General features: G+C 45.8%; 1 protein-coding gene across 6 annotated transcripts in view; it reads left to right on the top strand.

The window, feature by feature from the left end:
* LOC119951904 (synaptotagmin-like protein 2) overlaps positions 1–27,433 on the top strand; it is a 133,768-nt gene that overhangs the window by 105,510 nt on the left and 825 nt on the right. For all 6 annotated transcript variants that reach the window (XM_038775287.1, XM_038775292.1, XM_038775289.1 and 3 more), the window contains 8 exons: positions 3,578–3,669; positions 5,429–5,530; positions 8,035–8,204; positions 9,394–9,496; positions 13,870–14,031; positions 16,987–17,065; positions 19,921–20,020; positions 20,840–21,045. In XM_038775287.1, the coding sequence (XP_038631215.1) occupies positions 3,578–3,669; positions 5,429–5,530; positions 8,035–8,204; positions 9,394–9,496; positions 13,870–14,031; positions 16,987–17,065; positions 19,921–20,020; positions 20,840–21,045 (1,014 nt within the window). The remainder of the gene's footprint in view (positions 1–3,577; positions 3,670–5,428; positions 5,531–8,034; positions 8,205–9,393; positions 9,497–13,869; positions 14,032–16,986; positions 17,066–19,920; positions 20,021–20,839; positions 21,046–27,433) is intronic.

Consider the following 27,433-nt stretch of genomic DNA (forward strand, 5'->3'; position numbering starts at 1 on the left):
CATCTCAAAATCATTTTTAACTCTTTTCAATACAGAAAAAGAATGCTCACCAAAAGCATTTATGGCCGGTATTGTCAAAAATATTTTCAGAATGGTTTCCACATTTTGAAAGGTTGCCTGCAAACCATCATTTACAAGTCTGTACAAATCAGCTGGCGATCTCAACGCACATAATTGCAGAAATGAATTAATTATTTTGTTCCAGTCTGTCCTCCCAGTAGAATTCAATTCACCTATTACTGTAGCGGCTCTTAGCATTCTCATCCAAACTTTTGTCGAAAAGCACGCAAAATTAATCAACCGTTTTTCTTCAGAGATTCACGTCTACTCTACAACTGCACCATGATTGTTTCACAATTAACACTGATGGTCTCATTGATGATCTTTTTTCTTTTTAAATTGATTTCATTGTCTCTAGTTTCATCGAATATAACTTCCTGCGTCTTGTATGCTTCTCATCAGATATATTTGAGGGATATGTCAATGTTAATGCCCGTGCTTCCACCAAGCTATCGTCAGTTTGAACTTCCATGACAAAACTTTTAACTGAGGCTAACAATTGTTCGGCATTCAATGAATGTGTTTCAATATTTTGCAGCAATTTGCTGATGGCATTAATTTTTTGAAGTAAATGGTTCCACGAAAGAGTAAATACTTTTCAAACTTCTCTACTAAGGATTTTGCTTCAGTTTTCACACGTGGCTTTTCTGAATTTGATGAGGCTATGCCTAATAAGGTTTCCCTTATATAAACAAAGTGTATTTTCGAAGCCAAAACAGCATCTGCATGAAAAGACCACCCGGCCCTTTGTCAAATATTTTTCATTTGCCTACCCCCAAGCGTGATTGCAACATATTCCACCGATGTGTAGGAACCAAAAAACAGGCACACGTTTTGAACAAAGTCAGAATAAAGGAACAGCTCACACAGACGATTCAGATGCAGCATTGCAGAATAATTTCAAGGAATGGCTCGAACACTGGATGAATAACACACAGTGATTTACATTATTCACTCTTGCTTGTCGACCTAAATATTTTCCTGCAATATTTGCAGTATTGTCGAAACTCTGCCTTTGACAAACCTGAGTTTGCAAAGCTTGTCAAAGATTGTCTCCAGAGACTCAGAAGTGTGGGATTATAGCTGGACAAAACCAAGAAATCGCTCTATGACCTCATCACCGCTGGTCGGATATCTTAAAATTAATGTAAATTATTCCACATGACTCGCATTTGATGTTGAATCAACTATTATGGAATAGTATTTGGCATCTTTGTTGGTGAATTGGTTTCTGTGCCGATAAGCCATTATAGTGATGAAGTCATCATAGGCTTGGTGCGCTTTAAAAATTAGTCTTCACTGAGCCACAATATTGATAACTTTTCAAGTGCTCTTTGAGAAGCTCATCAAATTCACTGAGATATTCAAGGCAGGCTATAAAATAATCTCTTCGATTTGACAATGATGATTCACCATTCTTAGAGGTACTCCCAAAAATGACAACAGTTTGTGGGAACAACACGTCTCAGCACCTTCCTCCATGAAAAACATTCCTTTTTCAAACTGAGCCAATAACGCGGAATCAGTTCTTCCAGATAATTTACATCTTTGAACGAACTTTAATATGAGCTTTGGATGTTTCATGATCAGCAATATCTCTTCCAACATTTCTCCAGTTAGAGTACCCGTCGATGAATGCTTGTTTTCTTTTACTGCCATCAGGGAATAATTTGCAAACATAACAGTAAAATCAACCAATTTCCACTTTCCATCCCATTTCTCTTCACCCTTAGAAAATGGAAATTATGAAAACTTCTAACCTGCTTTCGCCCATCAATCTCAAGCCCTTTTCTCAAATTTTCCATAGTACCGATGTTTTCTGTTTTTTTCTGTATGAAATATTCTATCGCACCCAGTGGAACATATTTTGGTCATAAGGCAATGTCTTCAGGATAGGTTTCTTCCCTCACTTGAACGGAATCAACAATGTCTATTGTCATTTCAGAGCCCACTTCTTGTTCAACATTTTGAGGTGATGAGATATCTCTGGAAATGGACAAATCTAAGTCATCAGATAATTTGCCCATACTTTTGGATGAGAATGAATGTGCACTGTGATATACCTTGAACTTTCAAAGTAAAATGAAAAATTGTCCTTTTGCCTAGCTTCATTCTCTTGCCTCACCTTCAATTTTCTGAGTTTGTGACTCAGATCCACAGTGTCTTGTATGATCTTTATCCTAAGGCGGCTAAAAGTGTCTGAAAGGGCAGGCGTATTATGGGCAGCACGGTAGCATAGTGGTTAGCATCAATGCTTCACAGCTCCAGGGTCCCAGGTTCGGTTCCCGGCTGGGTCACTGTCTGTGCGGAGTCTGCACGTCCTCCCCGTGTGTGCGTGGGTTTCCTCCGGGTTCTCCGGTTTCCTCCCACAGTCCAAAGATGTGCGGGTTAGGTGGATTGGCCATGCTAAATTGCCCGTAGCGTCCTAAAAAAAGTAAGGTTAAGGGGGAGTTGTTGGGTTACGGGTATAGGGTGGATACGTGAGTTTGAGTAGGGTGATCATTGCTCGGCACAACATCGAGGGCCGAAGGGCCTGTTCTGTGCTGTACTGTTTAAAAAAAAATACAGTCAACCCCCGTTTATATCAACTTCAAGCTCTGCAAAATTTGGATTTGTCTTTTAACTGTGAAGCTGTGATTCACGGATTTCAAACAACTCTACTCCTGCTCATTTTTCCCCCTCACAAACTCCCTCCACGCAAAACCCCTCCTCCTCCCTCCCCCCACCGCTGCCGATATCCAAACCCCCACCCCTATATCCCATTCACTCGCTTAAGCAACTTACCGCCTCCCTTCATTAATTACTGATGAGATGGTTTGCTAATGGGACTTTTAGTTTAAATAAGTGCTTAACTTGTTTTATTTTAGCTGGTGGTGCCCTGCTGGGAAACTGGCTGTGCAAAGCTACCGAATTCAATAATAGAAGGAAAATATACAAAGAGTAACAGCTGGGAGGGGGTTGCTGCACTTCTGAGTAAAGAGACACAATATGGATGGTAACTTTGACACAAGTGGGCACATACAGCACTCCTTTTCTGCTGATTTTGACCAGGGGTTGGTTAAGCACAGTGGGCTAAATAGCTGGCTTGTAAAGCAGACCAAGGCCAGCAGCGCGGGGTCAATTCCCAGCCTCCCCGAACAGGCGCCGGAATGTGGCAACTAGGGGATTTTCACAGAAACTTCATTTGAAGCCTACTTGTGACAATAAGCATTTTTCATTTTCATTTCTACCAATCAGCAAGAGTTTCTCCCATCCCACACCTTTAATTTTAGTTTTGTGTTTTAATTGAAATATTTGTAGGGCTGGGATTAAGACCATGCTAAATCGTGTTTGAATGAATTTCCATCGCACTTATTTTTAAAACTGGTACCTTAATGATTTTGTTAAGGTCATGAGGTTACATTTATGGATGATTTTGAAATGCTGTAGAAGTTCTCGTGTACAGACCATCACTGCAGCTTGTCTCTTGCATGTCAGAGGTAGTTCCATATTTTAATGCCAAAATCTGCTTTTCCAGCTGATGACAAAGCACCTGCAGCAAACCTTCCAACTCTGGAGCACACAAGAGTGAAGGAGCTGAGCAAGTCTGTTCCATTGCTCGTGACTGAGGTAACTGTGAGCAGGAAATGTGCATTGAAAATGGGAGCCAGTTGTACAAATTAGATGAAAGGAATTAATTCAGATTAATTGAGTAGTAATGAGAATACATTGCGATGATTTAAGACGACTCAACAATCCCCAACCATTATGTTAAATTGCTAATTGTTTTTATGTGAGTTCACTCAATGATGGGAAGATAATGCATTCACAATGTCTAACTTATTTAAAGTTTAATCCTCCAAATCAGATGAAGTACTTGCAAATTAAGTGAAACTGATTCGGGGAGGTGTGGTCTATTGTGTATACAGATCACTTGTCCTGAATTAAAGCCACCACTGAATGAGTGGGAAATGTTATGATGTTGTTTGGCGTGGGCGAAGATGACTTCAACTTGCAATGTTATTTCCCATAGGGTTCTGTAATGTTTATTCAATCACAGAATACAACAGTGCAGAAGAGGCCCTTTGGCCCATCGGGCCTGCACCAATGCATGAAAGGCCCTAACCTGCCCACATAATCCCACTTGCCACACTCAGCCCATAGCCGCGAATGTTATGGTATCGAAGGCCTTGAATGTTATGGCATAGAAATGTCACTGTCACCAGACCAAATTTGTTTAAGTCTGCACACTATCACATGGTAACATTATATGGAGTTTTTTAAAGCTTGTGGTTGGGTAAGTGTACAGGTGCTTACCTTGTCTTGGGAGGCCAGTGATAGGATTCCAGTCGAGAAGGCACATGCATGAAATTCTGCAGATTAACCTCTTGTATTCCTTAAAATACATATTACACCTTTTCATGTTACCTAACACTTGCTCTGACCATAAGACCATAAGATATAGGAGCAAAATTAGACCATTCGGCCCATTCGATCATGGCTGATATGTTCCTCATCCCCATTCTCCTGCTATCTCCCCATAACTCCTGATCCCCGTATTAATAAAAAAAATCCCCTTATTAATGCAATGTTGATTGTTAGAATTTACGATATCCAACATCCATTGCTGAAGCTACTTCCAAAACCCTCTTTCAAGTCAATTTCTCTCAACAATTGACTTTAAATCCTGTCTGTCCGAGCCTCGATTACTGCTTTCATTGCTGAGGTGGTTCTTCTACTACCTGTCCCTCACTTCCAGATTACATGATTGTTCAATAGATGAGACGCTAAACTGAGATTTCAATCTGCCTATTCGGCTGGCTGTTAAATATCCCATGGCATTATTTGAGCAACAAGTCTTACTGATGAACTTGGCTAATATTTCACCCTCAACTAAATGATTAAAAAGCAATTCAATAGTCATTCATCCCATGACTAATTGTGGATTGTTCCTTGCTAAACAGAACAATTGTATTTCCAATATAATTCATGGATGTATTTTGATCTGTAAACATTGAGCTGTTTTCATATTATGGCATACTACGCTAGCATGGTAGATTCTTAATGCAAGCCTTGTGCTGTTGGCCACATCTCAAAGGCCTGCATTTCTCTTCCACTAAATCTTCCTCCTGGTCAGTCCAAGTGAAGTCATGGTATCTTTAAGCTGACCAAACCACCGTGCTGTGAGTTTGTGATGCCGGTTTAGGCAGTAAAAGAAGCAACATGAATTTTAGAAATCTTTTAAATAATTTGATGTGGAGAAGAAAGGGAAAAACAAAAGCGTGGACTTATTTTGCCTCTGACTTTTGGTTAAGGGTCTTGTTCAATTTGTGTGATTTGAAGCTGAAAGACATTGAATTATCTTACATTCCTTGTCTCGTTTTGACAGAGCGAATCAGATTCTGCTTCAGAAGTCAGCTTCAATGTTGGATGGCACAGGAAAAGTCCCAGTGATGCCAGCCACTCCTCAGATATGGCATCTGTGTCTTCGGTATGAATTTATTTGTAAGCACCAAACAAAATCTTGGAATATTTTACGCCTGTGTCTGCTGGGATGCTGCATATAATTACTCTACTACATGTTTTATGTGCAATGTTACATAAAGATTCAAATCCCTCTGACACCTTGGGTATTCTATCAAGTGAACTGTATTGACTGTGCTCCCCAGGACTTTTGTTTGTCCTGTTGTTTATGACAACTGAGTATTAGTTGATATCTTTGGATGCAGTAGTGGAACAAGTCAGCAGCCTCAGTGACTCGGAAAGGCCTTGGCAGTATGTTGATTGCCACTGGCTGAAAAAATAGCTGTTTGAACACAAACGTTAGAGCTGCAGGATTCATATTTACCCCTGTCCTCTGGGTAGGCTTATTTCTCCCCGGGTGAAACATAAACAAATCCATCGGCGAATTTCAGCCTGTGAGCACAGCTAGAGACAAGAGGAATCATGTGCACATGGAAGGGTGAAGTATTGTTAAGAATTTTGGAATCAATTCAAAGCAGGTACCAAGAAGCTTCCTCACTTTGTGTAACTGGTGAGAGGTGCTGACTTGTGTCTGCCTAGCACTGGTTGTGCGTGAATTTTAAACCTCGCAAGCAAGAAACTCCCTTGCCTGTCAAAGGTGAAACAACCTGAGTGAAGTGTTTGCATGAGGTATTAGTTAGCATTTAGATAAATTTATATCACCATTCTTCCATTTGTCTCCTCTGTGCTAACATTAAATCCTACAAGCTTGTAAGAAGTAGTATGCAGTAAGTTGGCCCATATGTTATGCATGCATGACAGACATCAATATCTCATATTGGCAGACAATGTTTTTGGGCCCTATGAATGACGGCAAATGTCCAAAACCACTTACACCCACCGTCTCCCTGTTCCTACCATCCAACCTCTGGTTAATCCACTGTCCACTGGTTCATGCAGCAGACCAATCCTGTTCTTTCTCTTCATGTGCACCTAACATCTAGAGCTTAATGGCCTCCGTATTTAGAAGTGGAAGGAAGGTATCTTGAATTTCTTGAAGTTTCTCAATAATATTTTCTTTCAAAAAGTTTTGAAATCTTTCTCTTAAGTATGCCCCTTAGATATGCCTCTCTTCCCCTGACAACCCTCTCCCTCTGCCCTCTGAAGTGCAACCAGCATTTTGCAGTGCAAAACTATTATCCGAAATAATGTGAGGAGACTCGGGTACAGAATAATCATTTAATAGCCACGGTGTTGGGAGAGCACAGAGAAGGGTCTCTGGAGCTGATTCTCCCCAACTGAGAAATCCTGTGACATTTATACATTGTAGATCACGTAGGCAAGGCATTATTAACATTTGAACATTGTTTGGCCCCGACTTTTACATTAAACAAGTTACAGGTGTTCACCCAAGCAAAGTGAATATTTTCTACCCTCGCCTCTGTATGGCTTTTCTCCTAATCTCTTCTCTTGTTGTTAGCGCTGTTGTTATGTCCCCATCTTTAGGTCCCTGAAAGCCATGTTAGACTGAAAAATGTTACCGAGAGTCTCGCAGGTGTCTTTTACCGCTACGTGGGCATTCAGTTGGCATTGTTTGTGTTTTTTTTTGCCACATCGGCAGGTTGCTGGTTGGTGTCTTTATCCTGACTGTAGAATTTTCTTCTACTGTTCTATTACCAGTCTGCTTTGCACTATATAAGTTTTAAAAAAGACCCCATTAAAAGACTATAATTTTTGTCTGCTCTAATAAATCATTTATTAGATTTAATAAATCTATTATTTATAGATTTATTCATTTGTCTCTTCTTACAGATGCTAGGATTTCCCCATTTAGGTTGCTGTGTGTTTGCTATTTTTCTTGAGGTACCAGCGAAAGAAAGTTACCTCTTGCTAATGGCACATTTATGTGACTATTTATTCTTGGGTTTCCACCCCGCTCCTGAATTATCATCCTTTTTTTTGTAGCCTGCCAACGTTTGTTTTCTCGGTTGGCATGTATGGCGACGGGAAGAAGCTAGAACATGCATCCCAAGTCTTTTCTTTTTGTTTCTAGTGATCTCAAAACAATAGTGATGTCCGTTCTTTGGTAAAAACAAACAGTAAGAATTGGCTAAAAATTGTTAGACACGAAATAATACTCTTGACGTTTTTAGCTAAAGGTTTGTAGAGTACCCAGTTCTTTTTTTCCAATTAAGGACAATTTAGTGTGGTCAGTTCACCCACCCTGCACATCGTTCTGGGTTGTAGGTGTAAGACAGGGGCAGAGTGTGCAAACTCCACATAGACAGTGACCCAGGGCCAGGATCAAACCCGGAACCTCGGCACAGTGAGGCAGCAGTGCTAACCGCTGCACCACCATGCTGCCCCTTTATTTGAATAATTTTGCAGTTTCATCTAATAACTATACTACAATACCAAAATTAACAATGAAGAATATAAGCATTTCTTGCACCCTGTGCAGATGTATTTGTTAATCTGTCTGGTGTTATGATGGATTAATTAGAAATAATTGTCTGTTAATATCACCTTCAGGTGAGTGGAAGTATCATGAGTGTCTACAGTGGCGATTTCGGAAGCATTGACGCCCAGGGGTCAGTTCAGTTTGCTTTGGACTACAGTGAGAAGAATAAAGAGTTCCAGATTTATGTGAGTCAGTGTAAGGATCTGGCAGTAGTTGATGAGAAGAAAGGTCGAACTGATGCGTAAGTAGATTATAATTTTCTTGCTTTTTTGTTTTTGGAAGCTAACCGTGTTGGAGAATCGCCGGGCCCGGGGGGGGGGGGGGGGGGGGGGGGGGGGGGGGGGGGGGGGGGGGGCGAGAATCCCGCCACACTGCTCTGACGCCAGGCCGCAGATTCTCGAGTGACTGGTGAATCGGCGCCAATTACGCCGGCACGGTCACAGCGGCACTGGTCGGGGGCTGTTAAAAGCAGCCCCGCAGCGATTCTCCGCACACGACGGGCCGAGTGCCTGCCGAGTCCCGAGGGCTTCGTTCGTGTATGGTCCTACCCTGCGGGACCTCGGCGTTCTGGCTCCGGGGGCTGTCCTGATTGGGGACGGGGAAGGGGGGACCTGACTCCGGGGGGGGGGGGGGGGGTGGGGGGGGGGGGGGGGGACCTCCACGGTGGCCAAGCCCGTGATTGGGGGCAACCAATTGGTGGGCACGCTCATTACAGGGGGGCCTATGTTCCGCCACGTCGGGCCCCTGTAGGGCTACGCCATGTTCCCCGGCGGGAGGCGGCGCGGAGACGGCCGTGCGTGCATTCGTGGACCCGCGCCGGCCGTGTAGGGCCGGCTTTCAGCGCCGGAGCAGCGCACAGCACTCCATCGCCGTGCTAGCCCCTGAGGATGGGGAGAATGACTAGGCCTGGAGGCCCAGTTGACGCTGGCGTCGCTCATGCCGGTTTTGACGCCGGTGTTAACACTTGGCCGGGATTTCGGAGAATCCCATCCATGATATCAATGCAAGTAAAATAAGTTACTGGGGTGGTATCTTTCATGTGCTTTTCATGGGATTTTCAACTTTGCAGAAGCTACTGGTATCCTATCCCTGGGACATGTCCATATACTTACAAGAATCACTGAATAATCATCAATGAGAACATCCTGATGTCTTTATTCACCCCCCCCCCCCCCCCCCCCCCCCCCCCCCCCCCCCCCCCCCCCCCCCCTTCCGTAGCACAGCAGCATTTCTTACTCTCACCTCACTTAGAGCACTTGTCCTTGGCAAAAACGCCTTCCTAGTCTTTTCTGGATCATTTGTGCTATCGAATACCATTAACGTGGGGGGAGAAGGGCTGAAAAAGCTTGTTTCGTCATTGTGTCAAGTCTTAAAGGCCATGTTGTATTATGGATCAAACAGTTTTAATGCATTGTTTTGGGGAATTGCAGATATGTTAAGACCTACTTGCTTCCAGACAAGGCACGTATGGGCAAGAGGAAGACCTCTGTCAAGAGGAGAAATTTGAATCCACTTTACAATGAAATATTGAAGGTAAGATGGTGGTATTTGCACTCTTACATTGATTTAAGTACTGTAGATAACTTTGAATGCTCAAACATTAAATAATTAGAAACCACATTTTGGAGGTTCGCTTGTGATAAACCAGCCTTGCCAGAACAAAATGCCAAAACCATATCAGTTGGCGATGATGGCCATTAGTTTACCAATCTGTAACAGTATTATGTTTGCAGTTAACTTTAGTTGCAGTTCACTTTCTCAGTCCAGGATGTAAGCACATAACCTCTTATTGTTCGTCCTTCAAGGTGAAGATGATTATGTTCATCAACTGGATTTTGGTAGGGTTCCAGAGGGTACGTAGGTGACGTCCAAGGCCGATCTTTCCCCTCTAGGGGCTGTTTAGCACAGGGCTAAATTGCTGGCTTTGAAAGCAGATCAAGCAAGCCAGCAGCACGGTTCAATTCCCGTAACAGCCTCCCCGAACAGGCGCCGGAATGTGGCTTTTCACAGTAACTTCATTTGAAGCCTACTTGTGACAATAAGCGATTTTCATTTTCATTTTCATAACCTATGTTCGCAATGAAGTACAGTAACTGGGAGATCATGCATTGTCTAAGCTGCAGCCGGCTTGTCAATAAAACATTAAACTAAGCCTGCCTATTTAGGGGAATTTTATAGATCTCAAAAGACCAACTTGAAAAGACCAAAGAATTCTGAGTCACATGCTTTCTTTTTTTGATTCATTAATCTCCCCCTTTACTGTTTGCAGGATTAGGTGTGCAAATTGCCTCCCATATTTGCCGACATAATATGGACATCACTTAAATTTGAATGTGAAGAGTTATTTTTTGTAAATCTCCCTTTAACTCACTCCTTGCTCTCTCTCTCTTTCTCTCATCAATTTCCTCCCATCTGAGAAGCCCCAAGCTAGCACAACCTATGCCCCTGAGACAAATCTTTCTCCAAATTTCCTTTTTTCTGTCTATTGCGGTGTAAATATTAACATTTCTTGCAGATTGCTCTTCTCCTGAGGGGATTGTGGCTTTCTGTAGCTATGTGCTACTCTAAATTCTGGAAGCTAAAGGCAATGAGGTGCAAAGTTGTCTTGGGCAGTAGTGAAAACAAGTATTTATGATTGAGCAATCTCAGTCTTGACCATCCTTCCATGGAAGCTGATTTCCTGAAACACAGTTGATCAAAATGGGAAGTTTTGTGGCTGTAGCTGAGATCCACCTGAAAAGCTTCTTTGCAAGAATCATCCAACAGTTTGGTGTTTCGGAGTCTGAAGTGACCGATAGGTCAATTTACCAGCTTGGGATCCTCATGAATAATGTGTCTGTATTAACCGTTCTGAAGAGTGAAGCAGCTTGTGCCTCAAGCATTTTCAGGTTGAGTGCAGCACATGCTGTGCACCTCTTGTGCACTGACGGATCTTAGTGGCTGCACACTACAAAAGATTATGGTAATTATACAGGAAATTGCCAGATGCCTTTGAAAGAACTTTTAGGATGGGATCAGGTGAGTTGCAGGGTTGCATATCTTCATCTCAATCGAGGTTTAGGGATAGAAATTTGTCTTGGGCCATGGCAAAAAGGGCAGAATCTAATCAACTAACTGCCTTACAGTCAATGGAATTCATAGAACCCCTACAGTGCAGAAGAGGGCCATTTGGCCCATCAAGACTATACTGACCCTCTGAAAGAGTAACGTAACCATGTCCACTCCCCTGCCCTATCACCGTAACCCCACCTAACCTTTGCACATTAAGGAGCAATTTAGCATGGCCAATCCACCGAACCTGCGCATCTTTGGACTGTGGGAGGAAACCGGAGCACCCGGAGGAAACCCACGCAGACAAGGGGAGAAAGCCACACACACACCCAAGTCCGGAACTGATCCCGGGTCTCTGGCTCTGTGAGGCAGCAGTGCTAATTCAATATCAGGCACTGATTTTTTAAAATAAATATTTTTATTCTCCTTTTTAACCTTTTTTTCTCCCAAATTTACACCCACCAACAATAAACAATAATCAGTAACAAATGCAATGTAAATCCCCAGATCAATAACGACAATCCCATCCTCCCACCAAACCCCAAACATTAGCCCGTATGTTAAAGAGCCCCTCCCCCAAACTCTCCCGACCCCCCCCCCCCCCCACCACTAATGTTCGATGTAATCCAATTCTCGAAAGTGCATAATGAATAATGCCCACAAATTCTTCATCCTTTCCCTCAGTTCAAATTTGACCTTCTCAAGAGTCAAGAATTCCAGCAGGTCCCCCCATACGCCAGGGCACAGGGTGGAGAGGTTGATCTCCATCCCAACAGGATCCGCCTTCGGACGGTCAACGAAGTGAATGCTACAACATCTGCCTCCACACGCATTTCCAACCCCAGCTGGTCCGACACCCCGAATATGGCCTCCCGAGGGCCCGGGTCCAGTTCCACTTGCACCACTTTAGAGATTACCCTAAAAACCTCCTTCCAGTAATCCTCCAGCTTTGGACAGGATCAAAACATATGAATGCAGTTTGCGTCCCCCCCCCCCCCCCCCCCCCCCCCCCCCCGCAACGTTCACACACATCTTCTACCCCCTCAAAGACCTGGTTCATCCTCGCCCTTGTGAGGTGTTCTCTATATACCACCTTCAGCTGTATCAGCCCTAACCTCGCGCACTAGGTGGAGGTGTTCACCCGCAGGCACACCTCACTCCAGAACCCCTCCTCCATACCCTCTTCCTCCCACTTTGCCTTGATCCCTTCCAGCGCTGCCTTCTCTTCCAAAATAGCCCCGTAAACCGCCAACACTACCCCCTTCTCCAGTCCCCCCGTCGTCAGCACCTCCTCCAGCAATGTGGAAGCCGGCTCTACCGGGAAGCTCTGTATCTCCTTTCTAGCAAAGTCTCGAACCTGAATGTATCTAAATATTTCCCCCTGCTCCAGCCCATACTTCGCTCCCAGCTCCTTCAATCCTGCAAACCGACCCCCAAGAAACAAATCTTTTAGTGTCCTAATTCCTTTCTCTGCCCATCTCCGAAAATTTCCACCCCACTTACCTGGCTCAAATCTATGGTTCCCCCAAATCAGCATGTCCCTTGACCCTGCCCCCAACCCGAAATGCTGCCGAAGCTGCCTCCAAATTCTCAACAAAGCTATTGCTACCGGACTCCCTGAGTATTTCACTGGGACTGTCGGGAGCGGTACTGTTGCTAGCGCCTTCAATCCCGACTCCCTACACAAACTCTCCTCCATTCTGACCCACTGGGAGTCAACCCCTCTGACCCAGCTCCGTACCTTCTCCACATTCGCGCCCAGTCATAATACATCAGATTCGGAAGACCCAAACCCCCTGTCTGCCTTCCTCTCTGTTCTGGGACCTGTTTGTGGCCAACGAACAAGAGGAAGAATAGCCAGGTAGCCAAGAATCAGGGGAACAGTCAAGAATCAGGGGAGGGTAGCCAAGGCATGAAAGGGAGAGAGGGGCTGGGAGGGAGGGAGGGAGGGGGGGGGGCTAAACCTGAGGAAAGAAAGGCGAACCACAGTGGGGGGAGGGAGGAGACAGTTGAACCTGAGGGGGGACAGGAGAGGAGAACCAGCGGGATGGGGCGGAGGGCAGGGAAACAGGAGCCGGAAGGAAGGCACGGGGTGCCAAAATGTGCATGACATCTCCAGGAGCAGGGAACGAGGAGGTTGGGGATGGAGGACGGGAGAAGCAGCAGAAGCGGAGGCGAGCGGGGACGGCGGCGAGAGCCGTCCGGGAGAGGCGGGCGTCAGCGGCACGCGACCCGGCCAGGTGTCGCACATTGTGGTTATCTCCCCAGCACCTAAATGTATATTTGCCCCCCCCCCCCCCCCCAGTCCCCACCATCCCTGCCCCCCTTCCCCCCACCCCACCCCCCCGCAAACAGTCGCGTAATTACGTGATGCAAATAATTCTGCTGGATGCACAGAGCTGTCGCTGTCGAGCTGGTGCACAATACCCCACCTGTTAGTCTATTTCATATTTTATTGTATTCTATGTTGGGGTGTGCCCTTCTCTTCTAAATATGTGTATATATATATAGATATATGTTTCTTATTCTGTGTACATAATGGTAATTATACCTTGTTCAGAAACCCAATAAAAACATTTATTAAAAAAAATATTTGCATAGCACATTTCATATCTCTGGGTAGTCCTGAAGCAGTTCACAGCTTGTAGATTATTTTTGAAATGTAGTCCCTGTTTGAAAAGAATGGTGGTGAGTTTCTATGGACAGCAATGAAATTAATAGTCAATTAATTTGCTTTCTCCTATTATTGGTTGGGGGATTCATATTAGCTAAGACTTTGAAAAATATTGGCGCTTTATACAACTATCCCTATTGAAGTAATTACTTTTTTTTCTCTCCCCCCCCCCCTCCCACAGTATAAAATTGAGAAGAGTGTTCTCTTAATCCAAAAACTCAATCTGTCTGTCTGGCACAATGACACTCTGGGCCGGAATAGTTTTCTTGGAGAGGTGGAGGTGGACTTGGCCAGCTGGGACTGGAGTAACCGAGAACTCAACTGGTATCTTTTAAAATCGAGGGTAAGTAAATTATTAAGTGCTGCAAATTCCCTCCACAGCCATTTAGAAAAATAGTTCTTTGGGATGACGAGTAGCAATGATGTGGGTGTTCAATTCCTACAGCCAAAATTGCAAAGATTTTGAAAAAACAAATTGCAAAACCTACCATTTCAACTATCAGGTATACTGTATTAGTTCGATTCGATGAGGCTCCCATGTCAAAGGAATGCCCAAAAAGTACAAAATCAGGCAGCAGACAAACAAAGAATCGTTGTCTCATTCGGAAGTCTCTCGAGCCTTGTGGGGGAGGGAGGAATAACATACCCTCCCGAGCTGGATCGAGCCCACAAGTCGCTCAGGCAAAAGCGTGGTTCAGGTGAACCGCTAATGACATGCAAAAGGTGTTTACTGTACGTGCGTTCTGGACCGCATTGACGCCGCTGTCGAGGTGACGTAGAATTGCGATTTGGCGTCAAATCGGCGCCCGCCGTGATTTTAGCATCAGAACCTATTCTCCGCCCAATCACTTTTCACAATTTTGGCGTCAGCCAATGGAGATTCCCGCCCTTTTTCTCCTCATCTCTTCAGCTCTAACCTTGTATCAGCATTGTCTTTGTTAAATTGCCTTTTAGATGGCATTACCATTTTGGAAAATTCTGTTTCCCTGAAGTCTGGCTAGTCCAAAAGAGGCTTTCAGATATTCCATTCACTTTGCTGGCTTTCTTCAGAGTACAGACCAGGACTGAATGAAGAGTTGTGGAATTGTAGATTGTAAGAATAAATGCAAATTGAGATGATCATTTATTGTGTGGGACAAGATTGATGTTGAACTGCAGCCGGCAGGACCCCTACCACCTTTTCAAAATTCCTTTGCTGTGAGATTATTAACAACCTGCCAAGCAAAAGAAGTTACAAAGCTAAATTTGCAAGAGCAAATCTAACCATAAACTGGACAACTGCTCCAGCAAATCATGGTCCATTGTGTTCTTATTCCCTACCAATTGAATTAATTAAATGTTTTGAGCAATGTGAATAGATGAAAGAGAACTTTAAGCACCACCTTTGACCCTAGCGATGCACAATTAAGTAATGTTCTATAAGATATCTTGGCTAAAGTCCTACATTGCAACCAAAGAGAGATCTTCAACTATACCACCTGGGCAGTAACCCAGCTGCTGGATTACATCTGAAGACAAAATAATGCATTTAGCCCAAAAATTGGTTCAAAGCTGCCTTGGGATGATATGCACGGCAGCACAAATGATTACGACTAGTCAATCTGCTGTGGCACTGGAGGGTGAAGATGGATTCGAGGGCTAGTGATAATTAAACATGGGTATGCAGTGGTAAGATATTTAAATAAGATATAGGTGTACACTATTTAGTCCCATTTTAAGCTCTCACCTTTTGTCCTTCTTAAAACCAGGGGCTGGTTTAGCACAGGGCTAAATTGCTGGCTTTGAAAGCAGACCAAGGCAGGCCAGCAACACGGTTCAATTCCCGTACCAGCCTCCCCGAACAGGCGCCGGAATGTGGTGACTAGGGGCTTTTCACAGTAAATTCATTTTGAAGCCTAGTTGTGACAATAAGCGATTTTCATTTCTTAGTTACTTACAATTAAATGGCGAAAGTTCTGTCTTTGAGAAAAGAATAATTAGGTTTGATTAAAGCTTTGGAAAAAAAGCTTTCTGCCGTGTTTGCCGACTTATGTTGTTCCCACTGGGGTGGGCAATGCCACAGGCTATCACCTCTGGGCACTATACACACAAAATATTCTCTCTAAGAGTTTTTCTGCCGTACACCTGGGGTGGAAATATATGGCCCCTCTCGCCGGCAGCATCCTCCTTTCCCGCTGGAGTTGATGGATTCCGAACATGTCGCCACATTTTACTGCCCCGCCCTTGCTGTAACATGGCAATAAAGTTCCGCTCTTTGAGGTTTTGGAAATCATCAAAATGGGGTACAATACTACCACCACTGGCAGCAGGGTGTCATTAGGGTGGCAAATTGCCATAGATATTTTCAATTCAAAATGTGGATGTAGGAATTTGCAATGGGTGTGGTGCAAGGGAGGTAACCAACATATGGTAAACTTTGACAACAATAAGCAAATATTTGGGATTGTGCAAGGTATCTAATATATAGATTTTTAGTTCAATGTTGCAATGAACTGCATTCATTACTATTCAAAAGGCAAAGTCAAGGACATCTTGCACATTCTCCATTGAGATTGGTTGTGATATCTTGGCGGGATTCTCCCAGCCCCGCGCCGGGCCGGAGAATACCCGCAAACGCGCCACGCCGGTACGCGATTCTCCACGGAGTGGAGAATCGGCGCCAGTCGCGGGCGCTCTGCGCAGCCGGGCAGCCGATTCTCTGCCCCGACAGAGACCTGCCGGCGCCATCCACACCTGGTCGCAGCCAGTGGGAACTCTGCGTGCACGGTCAGGAGGGGTGAGGGGGGCTCCGACCCCGGGGGGTGCCTCCGATGGGGCCTGGCCCGCAATCAGGGCCCATCGATCGGCAGGTCAGCCTCTCGCTCCCCGGGCCTATTTTCTTACGCACCGGCCCCTGATCTCCCATGATGCGTTGGAATGGGAGGCTGGAGTGACGTGAACCGCTCCAGTGCCGTGCTGCCCTGCTGTAGGGGCCAAAATTGGTACTCCCAGTGGCCCGTTCACGCCATCGTGAAACGCAATGACGTTTCCGACGGTGTGGACACTCTGCCGCCGAATGGGAGAATCCCGCCCCTTATCAATAGACTCTTTCTTTTTCTAAAACAAAATATCAGGCCAGTGAATAGTTTGAGTGGAGAGGAAAAGTAATGGAATATTCAATCAATAATTCTGTAGTGACAATGCTGTTTTTCATTCTGAATAGACATTTTTCCATTGATTATCAAATAAGCAAACTATGACTGAATGGATCACTTGTTGTGCAACTTTCAATTCTTTTTTTAAAAACTTTCTGTTGCAGTGTCCTGCTGTGGGCGTTGGAATAGATCACAGAGGGGAAATAAACCTTGCCATCAAATATATACCACCAAGCACTTTAGGTAAAAATCAATCTACCTTTCAATAATGCTTCAAAGTATGGTCCAGCAAAGAGCATATAAATTCCAGTGACATTGTCCCCCATTCTCGGTTTGGGTGCCACTTCCCATGATGGCTGAGATTTATCAGCGATCTTTAAAAATTCCAGAGAAGGTACTGGATATATTCTTTTTCAACTTCTTGTCTCCTGCTGGGTCACTTGTGTGCACTTTGCTGAATGCTGCAAGAACCTAAACCTGTGTTTTAATAATAATAACTGTCACAATTCGGCTTACATTACACTGCAATGAAGTTACTGTGAAAATCTCCTAGTCGCCACACTCCAACGCCTGTTCGGGTACACTGAGGGAGAATTCAGAACGTCCAATTCACCTAACAATCATGTTTTTCGGGACTTGTGGGAGGAAACCAGAGTCACCCAGAGGAAAACCATGCAGCCATTGGGAGAACGCGCAGACTCCACACAGACAGTGACCCAAACTGGGAATCGAACTTGGGACCATGGCGCTGTGAAGCAACAGTGCTAACCACTGTGCTAGCATTCTGTGACAGCAGTCCATCAACATGCAAATATCTAGCTACTTTTTTTAATCCAGCACTTCCTACTTCCTACACTTCCAGCACTTCCTACAACACAGGTACAGTACAAAATGCTGATAGCTGTCAGTTTTCACCTCCATTTTCTGGAAGATTTATCATGTCTCCAGGTTTCCTTTACATGCAACAGTGTTGGACAAAGACTGCCCACCCCACACTTTACCATTTCACTAGTAAGCAGGAATCCCTCTTACTAAACGATAGCTGCTGGATAAAGAACGTTGTATAAAGACACTTTTTTCATTTTATTGAAACAACTACAAAAACGTAGCAAGGTGTGTTGGCAGGATGGACGTGGAGAGGATGTTTCCTCTTGTCAGAGAATCTAGAACGTTAAAAAAAAGGTCGCTCATTTAAAACAGAGATGAGGAGAATCGTTATCTCTGAGGATCATGAGTCCCTGAAACTCTCTTCCTCAAAAGGCAGTGGAAGCAGAGTATATGAATGTTTTTAAGGCAGAGCTAGATTAATTCTTGATTGACATGGGGGTGAAAGGTTATTGAGGTTAGGCAGAAATGCAGGGTTGAAGTTACAATTAAATCAGCTATGATCTTGTTGAACGGCGGAGCAGGCTTGAGGGAATGAATGCTGCTCCTAATTCGTATGTATATACATGTTAGTGAATACACATGTACACATGTGGAACCAGTTCCTCTAGCCTAGTGGATTCACAATTCAATGGGGGAATGATGAATGGAAGATAACAATTTGTAGAATTCTAGAAGACTTGAATTGTTGTTCTGTCCAAATTAGAATCCTCTGTATCGAATGCTGGGATGAACAATCAAGTGTTGAGGTAAAATTCAGAAATGAATTTCACTAGAACGTAATGATATCATGTTAATTATTGCTATTATGGATGAAATCTTAAAAGGATAGGTTAATTAAATTAAGTTGTTCTTGTAATGGTGGCAAGGATTTGGGGTAGGGGAGAGGAAGAAACAGACATGGAAAGTAGCATAAATCTTATGGTCTGGACAGTTAATCCAGGCAAAGGGCTCAGAAACTAGAGGATATACTTTAAAAATAGTGAAGATATAGTGAACTTAGACTGAACATTTGCACCATGGGTACTAGCTGCTTCGGGCAAGTGAACCGGAAAGCCCATTGAAGCAAATAGGATCAATAGGTGGTGTATGGGGGAAACTTGTATGGAGCTATGCTGAGAAGATGAAGTGTTGGGATTAATCAAAAAGGGCATTTATTGCGCCAGTTACGTTTTCCCCATATAAATAAAACAATGGGCGGGATTTAACCAAGTGTTTTTTGGCGGCGGAGGCAGCCCACCAGCAGGATCTACCAGCCCGCCATTGTCAATGGGATTTCCCATTGACTGCACCCCTCCTCACCAGGAAACCTGTGCACCGGCGTGGGACCGGAATTTCCCGCCGGCCTGAACAGCCGGTAAATCCCACCCAATAGCTTTTCAAAATGAGTTTGAGCATTTGTGATCTCTGATCTCATTGACAAGATATCACCATGGGAAGTGGAGGGCACAGACATGTAAAACCATAATCTGTAAGTCTGTGCTATTGTTTGATATAAATAAAATGGGACTGCCCTGACCAAGGATGACCTCTGCTGCGGAGACTAGCCCTCTTTCCTTGCTTGTGCTGCTAGTATCTTTCTCTAGAGCTACAGCATCTGGTTCATCCAGAGTGGGACATCTGTCAACACCACTTCTTAACTCCTGATAAACTACATGAGTAACGTGTAATCAAATTAACATTTATCATCCAGGTGAAATAACTAGATTGGAGTGATTAGTGACGCAGAGACTCTTTCCCCCCCCCCCCCCCCCCCTGGTGTCACTATAAAGTTTACCTGGCTACCACACTTGAGTTCGTTTAGATTTGCAATGAGCAGGGTAAATATTTCTGGAGAATCAGTAATGGAAGGTTTCAAAATCTTCTGATCGCTGTACTGCTACTTACTGGAAATTAATACAGACCTGCCCCTTTCCCGTTCATTCTGGTAGGCGAGAGGACTGAGGGCCATCCGGTCTCATGCCCACTTTGCTTTCTTGTACAGAGCAGGTTGTATGGTGATGGCACTATGATCTTGGAGAACATTCTTTTTGCTCAGAATCCTTTTGCAGTGGAGCAAGGAGGATTTAGTCCTGATCAACCACAAAATGACAGAAACACCTTGATATATTTCTTCAATTCCACCTAGTATTTTTAATTTACATCACTGTTTTACAGAGTAGATATATTTTGTTTTGAAAGGATTAATTTGCGTTTTTATGTAATGTATTAAGGTGCTGGCGATCCGCCCACTGGAGAGGTACACATCTGGATGAAAAATGCCAGGGATTTGCCCCAGCTTCGATCATCTGGAGTTGATTCATTTGTGAAATGGTACTTTAATAGCTTTCTCTAATGTATATCCTACATAGAATTCATAGACTATTTTCAAATCCACAGAGAGATTTGGAGGTAAAGGGGAATTTGCTTCTCATTGTCTCAACTATTCTTTTGTCATTCATAAATCAGACACCAGCTGAGGGTCTGTCAGGTTGACAGGGATCTTGCCCACTATTTGGAGAACCGGCGAGGAACCCCCATTAGGTCTGTCGGGGAGGTCCGACTGAGCCAAGTGCTCTTAAGGCACACAGGTGGTCACCGTCAAGCCTTCCTCCGGATTAAGGTTCCCGTTGGTGGAAGACCCCCCCCCCCCCACCCATGTGAGCTGCCAACCAATCAGAGGTCAGCAGTTTTTCATGCTGCTGTGGGAGTGGTGGCAATGAACCCACCAGCGGTCCAGGATTACCCTGGGATCACAGACCAAAGATGAGAGGTGGGATAAAGGTTGAGCTGGGGGGTCTGCGAGGTGAGGCAAAGTCTGAGTGTGTGTTTCAGCAGTAAGCAACCCTCCCCAATCCGCACACCCTTCCTGTTGCCGAAGCTTTTGATCAGGCATGAGTGAATGTGCGAGACCCCCTCCCCTCCCCCGCCTGGGCCACAAGCAAACCTGGCCTCCAAGAGGCAAGGGAAAGCCGTGTGACTCCTATGTAACGCCTGGGACATCACTAACCCAAGGTGGAGTCAGGAGTAATGGGTGTCAATTGCCCCCTTCCCCTCAACCAAGACTGGAATCTCTCTCTACCCCCCCCCCCCCCCCCCCCCCCCCCCCCAATAAGACCACTCTAACTTCCATCTATATTATCCTCTCCTCAGTTATGTGCTTCCCGACACAAGCAAGAAGAGCTACCAGAAGACTCGGATTGTGAAGAAGGACACCAACCCTATTTATAACCATACCATTGTGTATGATGGCTTTAGACCAGAAGATCTTAAGGAAGCTTGTGTTGAGCTGACAGTATGGGACCATGAAAAACTGACCAATCATTTTCTGGGTGGACTTCGACTGGGCTTCGGCACTGGTAAGTGGACGGTTCTAGTTTGTGCTTGTGGAATTTTCTTTAGAGATCTGTCGTTCTCCGTGACCAGGTAGTCGATCTGGTTGTAGATGCTGATTGACCAGTACTGCTCCTGGGATTCAATTTGATTAGTGTGGGCAAAGACTGTCTCCTGTTGCTGATGCCTACAAAGGAACCAAAGTGAAATTGATGATCAAACAAGTATTGTACAGGAGGCTGCATGTGGAGACTGTTAATTCAGGGCTGCTGTTGAGTAAAGACTCAAGAGTTCTGCTTCTTTCCCAAATGGGTTCATTTTTCCTTGAGTACACTCCATACAAAACTCTATCACCACCCCAAGTGCTACCTGCAACCCCTTTACATGTCAGTGTCAATTGTTGGATACATAACATCAATTTGATATGTAATTGGAATGTCTCTTAACCCATTCCTAACAGTTTGGAGGAGACTGGATGGGACAAGGCCATGAGCTGAGTTTGAAATAATGACAATGATATAGTAATTCACAGGATGATGGAATCAGAGAAATACATGACATAATGACATATTGTGCAGGAGAAAAGATGGACAATGGGGCTTTAAATGGCCTGTAGTTTGTGGACATGGGATGGGCATCAAAGGGAGTTTTGTAGAAATTAATTGGCTGCCTCTCCATTTGCAATCATTTTAAGGATGGCATGGGCCGGTGTCTCCTGGAGCCTCAACAGCAGCAATGGGAGAGTCAGGCACTGCTAAGGTCGGGCTGGCATGAGCATCTCAACATTCGCAGTGCCCTCTGAAAAATTGAATATTCAACAAGATATGTGATCACAGCTGCCAAGCCACTGAGAAGGGGGAATTGTGGCGATCTCAACTCTCATACCCGCATGCTGTCTCAGCATAGCTTCCCATCCCCATCCCATATCCTTGCCATCATCACATCAAACAAAAAGGGAGAAATTCCCTGTGGCTCAACTTATCAACGTTGCCTGTGATTAATCTAGTCCCATCATGAACTCAAATTAAGAGCACTTTTCCTCTGCGCCGAGCCTGTTGTTTGAAATATTCCTGGTCGACTTCCGGTGGCGGCCATGAGAAGTAGGTCACACATTTGATAGCTCCCGCCTGTAATGGACTTTTGGATCTTTTTCCCCCTTTTTTTGGATTTTATGGGATAAATCGGTGAAGAGTGAGACAGTAAGGAGAAACCCCCTTTCCGGTGTATGGAGAATTGGACCAGAGGTGGCCATGTAAGACGACAAAGTCCTATAAGGGCGACGCAAGCAGAGCTGGTAACACGGGACAGCATAGCGGAGCAGCAGGGCCGTGGGGAGACAGATGGCATAGTGGTCGAAGGAGCAGCTGGTGAAGTTTTTCGAGGATTGCTTTGTCAAGCTGAAGAAGGACACACTGGACCCGATTAAGGTTCGATTGATCAAGCGGTTCAGAATCAGGAAACCTAAGTGAGAGCGATCCAGGAGGTGGAACAAAAGTTGTCCGAGCACGAGGAGTATATAACCGTGCTGGAAAGCAAGGTGGGAATGATGAACGATCGCCAGAAAAGAATGCAGGAGAAGCTGGAGGACCTGGAGAATAGGTCCAGGAGGCAGAATCTCAGAATTGTTGGACTCCCTGAAGGCAGTGAGGGATCGGATGCGAGGGCCTATGTGACGGACATGTTGGAGAAGTTGTTGGTTGCTGGGGTGTTCCCTCGGCCCCTGGAATTGGACAGAGCACACACAGCCCTCGCGAGGAAGCCCAGAGCGAACGAGTTGCCGAGGGCCATTGTGATACGTTTTCACCGTTTCATGGACAAGGAACACATTTTGAGGTGGGCCAAGAAAGAACGGAGCAGTAACTGGGAGAACTGGGGAGCGGATTTGGCCAAGAGGCGAGCTGGGTTCAATCGGGCAAAAACGACCCTCTTTAAGAAGGGGGTGAAGTTCGGGATGCTGTACCCAGCCCGTCTGTGGGTCACACATGAGGAACGGGACTTCTAATTTGAAACGCCAGACGAAGTCTGGACCTTTATTAAAGAAATGAAGCTGGAGGCGACTTAAAAGACACTGAAGCCTTGGAGAAGTACTGTGGCAGCGATTTGTGGTGCTGGATTGTATACATTTAAGTAGTTCTATGTGAAATAATGGGCTGTACAGATGGTTAAAGGTTGCTTTGTCTTGCAGGGACCTTGTTAGAGGGGGGATGGGCTTTGAATTTAGTTCCACTTTTTGGGTGACTATTTTTCTAAAGTGACTTGTTTCTTCACTGTTTTTTCTGATGTTTGTTTACTGGGGAATGTAATGCTTTAAAAATGTTTATTCATGTCGGGGGAGAGAGGAGAAAACAATCGGGAGACAGACTGCTTGGTGCCAGGGGCGGGCGCTATCAAGTCAGCATGGGTCAGCTGTGGGGGGTGAGCAGGTGTTAAGCTGGAGCTTGACTTGGGGGATTGGGGGGGGGCGGGGGGGTTGGGTTGGAAGCCCCCCGTCCAGGCTGATCACATGGAACATGAGAGGATTGAATGGGACGGTCAAGAGGGAATGCATGTTCGCGCATTTGAGGGAACTGAAGACGGGCATGGCAATGCTACAAGCGACACACCTAAGGGTTACAGACCAGACGAGATTGAGGAAGGGGTGGGTTAGTCAAGTGTTCCACTCAGGACTGGACTCAAAGACCAAGGGGGGGTAGTGATCTTGATCAGCAAACGAGTGGCATTCGAGGCAGGGTGAATCATGTCAGACAAAGGGGGTTAGGTACATAATGGTGAGTGGGAAGCTGGAGGGGGTGCGTGTGGTACTTGTGAATATATATGCTCCGAATTGGGACGACGTGGAATTTATGAGGCGGGTTTTGGGTAAGATCCCAGACTTATGAGTAACATAACCTGATCATGTGAAGGGACATCAATACAGTCATTGATCCGGAAGTGGACCGGTCAAAATCCAGGATAGGGAGGAGGCCGGCTGCGGCAAAGGAATTGAAGGGTTTTATGGAACAGATGGGGGGAGTAGACCCATGGAGGTTTGCATGGCCAAGGATGAAGGAGTTTTCCTTTATTTCACATGTCCACAACGTATACTCTCGCATCGACTTTTTTTTCTGAGCGTGGCTCTAATACCAGGGGTGGTGGATACTGAGTATTCGGCAATTGCAGTGTCAGATCATGCCCCGCATTGGGTGGATCTACGGGTTAGTGTGGAGAGAGGGCAATGCCCGCTGTGGAGACTGGATGTGGGGTTGCTAGCGGATGAAGTAATCTGTGGGCGGGTTAACAGGTCCATCCAGAACTACCTGGAAACAAATGATACAGGGGAGTTCTCTGCAGCGACGGTCTGGGAAGCTTTGAAGGCAGGAGTCAGAGGGGAACTAATCTCGATACGGGTCCACAGAGAAAAGGTGGAACAGGCTGAGAGGGATGAGGTTAGTTGAGGAGACAGGAGATATTCGGAGGCCCCGGACGCGGGGCTGCTGAGGGTGCGGCGGAGGTTACAGGTGGAGTTTGGGCTGTTGATCACAGGGAAAGCGGTGGAAGTTTTTGGAAGCCATGGGGGGGGGGGGGGGGGGGGGGGGGGGGGGGGGGGGGGGGAGACCAGACAGGATTTGTTTAGGGCAGGCAACTCAAGGCCAACGTTCGAAGGCTTCTAAATGTTATTATGATGCCCTCAGAAGGAGAGGAGGCAGAGGTGGTGGTAGCGATGGATGCGGAGAAGGCTTTTGATCGGGTGGAGTGGAATTACCTGTGGGAGATGCTGGGAAGGTTTGTGTTTGATGAGGGTTTTATTGACTGGGTGCGGATGCTCTATCAGGCACCAGTAGCGAGTGTGCGTATGAACCTTCTGAGGCCGGGATATTTTAAACTACACCGAGAGACGAAGCAAGGGTGCCCCCTCTCCCCGTTACTGTTTGCTCTGGCCATAGAGCCATTGGCCATGGTATTAAGAGCACCTAGGAACTGGAAAGGGCTGGTTTGGAGGTGGGAGGGGTGGAGCACCTGGTTTCGCTCCATGCAGATGACCTGCTCTTGTACATTTCGGACCCGTTGGAGGGGATGGGGGAAGTAATGCGAATCTTGGGGGAATTTGGCAATTTCTCAGGGTTTAAATTGAACATGGGGAAAAGGCGAGATGTTTGCGATCCAGGCAAAAGGACAGGAGAAGAGATTGGGAGAGCTGCCGCTTAGAATGGTCGGGAAAAGCTTTGGATAGCTGGGAATCCAGGTGACCCGGGAATGGAGGCACTGCACAAGTTAAACCTATCCCGGTTGGTAGAACAAATGAAAGAGGACTTTAAGAGATGGGACATGCTCCCGCTATCACTGGCGGGCAGGGTACAGACCATGAAAATGACGGTCCTCCCGAGATTTCTGCTTGTCTTTCAGTGCCTCAACATCTTCATCCCTAAGGCCTTTTTCAAGCAAGTGAATAAGATTATATCGGGCTTTGTGTTGGCGAGTAAAACCCCGCAAGTGAAGAAAGTGTTGCTGTAGCGCAGTCGGGGGGAGGGTGGGTTGGCACTGCCGAACTTCTGCAATTATTACTGGGCGGCTAATATAGCCATGATTAGGAAGTGGGTAGGGGGGGAGGGGTCGGCATGGGAGCGGATGGAAGCGGCGTCATGTAAAGACACCAGTTTGGGAGCATCGGTAACGGAACCTCTGCTGTTCTCGCCAGCCCGATACTCCACAAGTCCGGTGGTAGTGGTGGCTTTGAGGATCTGGGGGCAATGGAGGAGACAATGGAGGGGCAGCGCGGTAGCATGGTGGTTAGCATAAATGCTTCACAGCTCCAGGGTCCCAGGTTCGATTCCCGGCTGGGTCACTGTCTGTGCGGAGTCTGCACGTCCTCCCCGTGTGTGCGTGGGTTTCCTCCGAGTGCTCCGGTTTCCTCCCACAGTCCAAAGATGTGCGGGTTAGGTGGATTGGCCATGCTAAATTGTCCGTTGTGTCCTAAAAGTAAGGTTAAGGGGGGGTTGTTGGGTTACGGGTATAGTGTGAGTAGGGTTTGAGTAGGGTGATCATGGCTCGGCACAACATCGAGGGCCGAAGGGCCAGTTCTGTGCTGTACTGTTCTATGTTCTATGTTCTATAAGAGAGGGGAGGGAGCATTGATTTGGACCCCGATTTATAATAACCACAGGTTTGTACCAGGTAGGTTAGATGGCGGGTTCCGGAGTTGGCAGAGGGCAGGAATTAGAAGGATGGGGGATCTATTTATAGACGGGAGCTTTCCCAGCTTGAAAGTTTTGGAGGATAAATTTAACTTGCCAGCAGGGAATTGTTTTAGGTATTTGCAGGTGTGAGACTTCCTGAGAAAACAGGTGCCGGCCTTTCCGCTGCTGCCGCCATGGGGGATACAGGATAGAGTAGTTTCCGTACCTGGGTGGGAGAGGGGAAGGTATTGGATATTTACCAGGAGCTTTCGAGGCGGAGGAAACTCCGGTGGAGGAGCTTAAGGGCAAGGGGAAGGACAAGCTCGGAGGAGAGATAGAGGCGGGGCAATGGGCGGATGCCCTAAGCAGGGTTAATACCTCCTCATCATGTGCCAGGCTTAGCCTGGTATAATTTAAGGTAGTCCACCGGGCACACATGACAGCAGCTAGGATGAGTAAGTTCTTCGGGGTTGAGGATAGGTGTGCGAGGTGCGCGGGAAGCCCAGCAAATCATGTCCACATGTATTGGGCATGCCCGAAGCTTAGAGGATTTTGGCAGGATTTTGCTAAGGCAATGTACTAAAAACACGGGTGGTGCCGAGTCCGGAGGTGGCGATCTTTGGAGTGTCGGAAGATCCGGGAGTTCAGGGGGCGAAAGAGGCCGATGTCTTAGCTTTTGCCTCCTTGGTAGCCCAGAGACGGATCTTGTTAATGTGGAGGGACTCAAAGCCCCCGAGTGTAGAGACCTATGTTAGTGACATGGCTGGGTTTCTCAGTCTCGAGAAAATAAAGTTTGCATTAAGAGGGTCAATGTTAGGGTTCACCCGGAGGTGGCAGCCGTTCTTCGACTTTCTCGGGGCAAATTAAAATATCAGCAGATGCAGTATTCCAAAAGGGCGGGATTGTTGTATGGTTGAGGTGCGTGAAGATTGGGCTGGGGGGGAATGTTTATTCTACTATGTTGATGTCATTGTTTATGTTACTGTTATAAAAAAAATTCAAACACCTCAATAAAATATTATTTTTTTAAAAAAGAAGAAATATTCCTGGTCATGAATCTGACACTCATAATAATAATAATCTTTATTGTCACAAGCCAGCCTACATTAACACTGCAATGAAGTTACTGTGAAAAGCCCCTAGTCGCCACATTCCGGCGCCTGTTCAGGTACACAGAGGGAGAATTCAGAATGTCCAAATTACCTCGTCTTTCGGGACTTGTGGGGGGATAGAAATTGGTATGTATGTGTGTGGTCACTAG

This window comes from Scyliorhinus canicula, chromosome 17, assembly GCF_902713615.1.
Source record: "Scyliorhinus canicula chromosome 17, sScyCan1.1, whole genome shotgun sequence".
Classification (NCBI taxonomy): domain Eukaryota; kingdom Metazoa; phylum Chordata; class Chondrichthyes; order Carcharhiniformes; family Scyliorhinidae; genus Scyliorhinus; species Scyliorhinus canicula.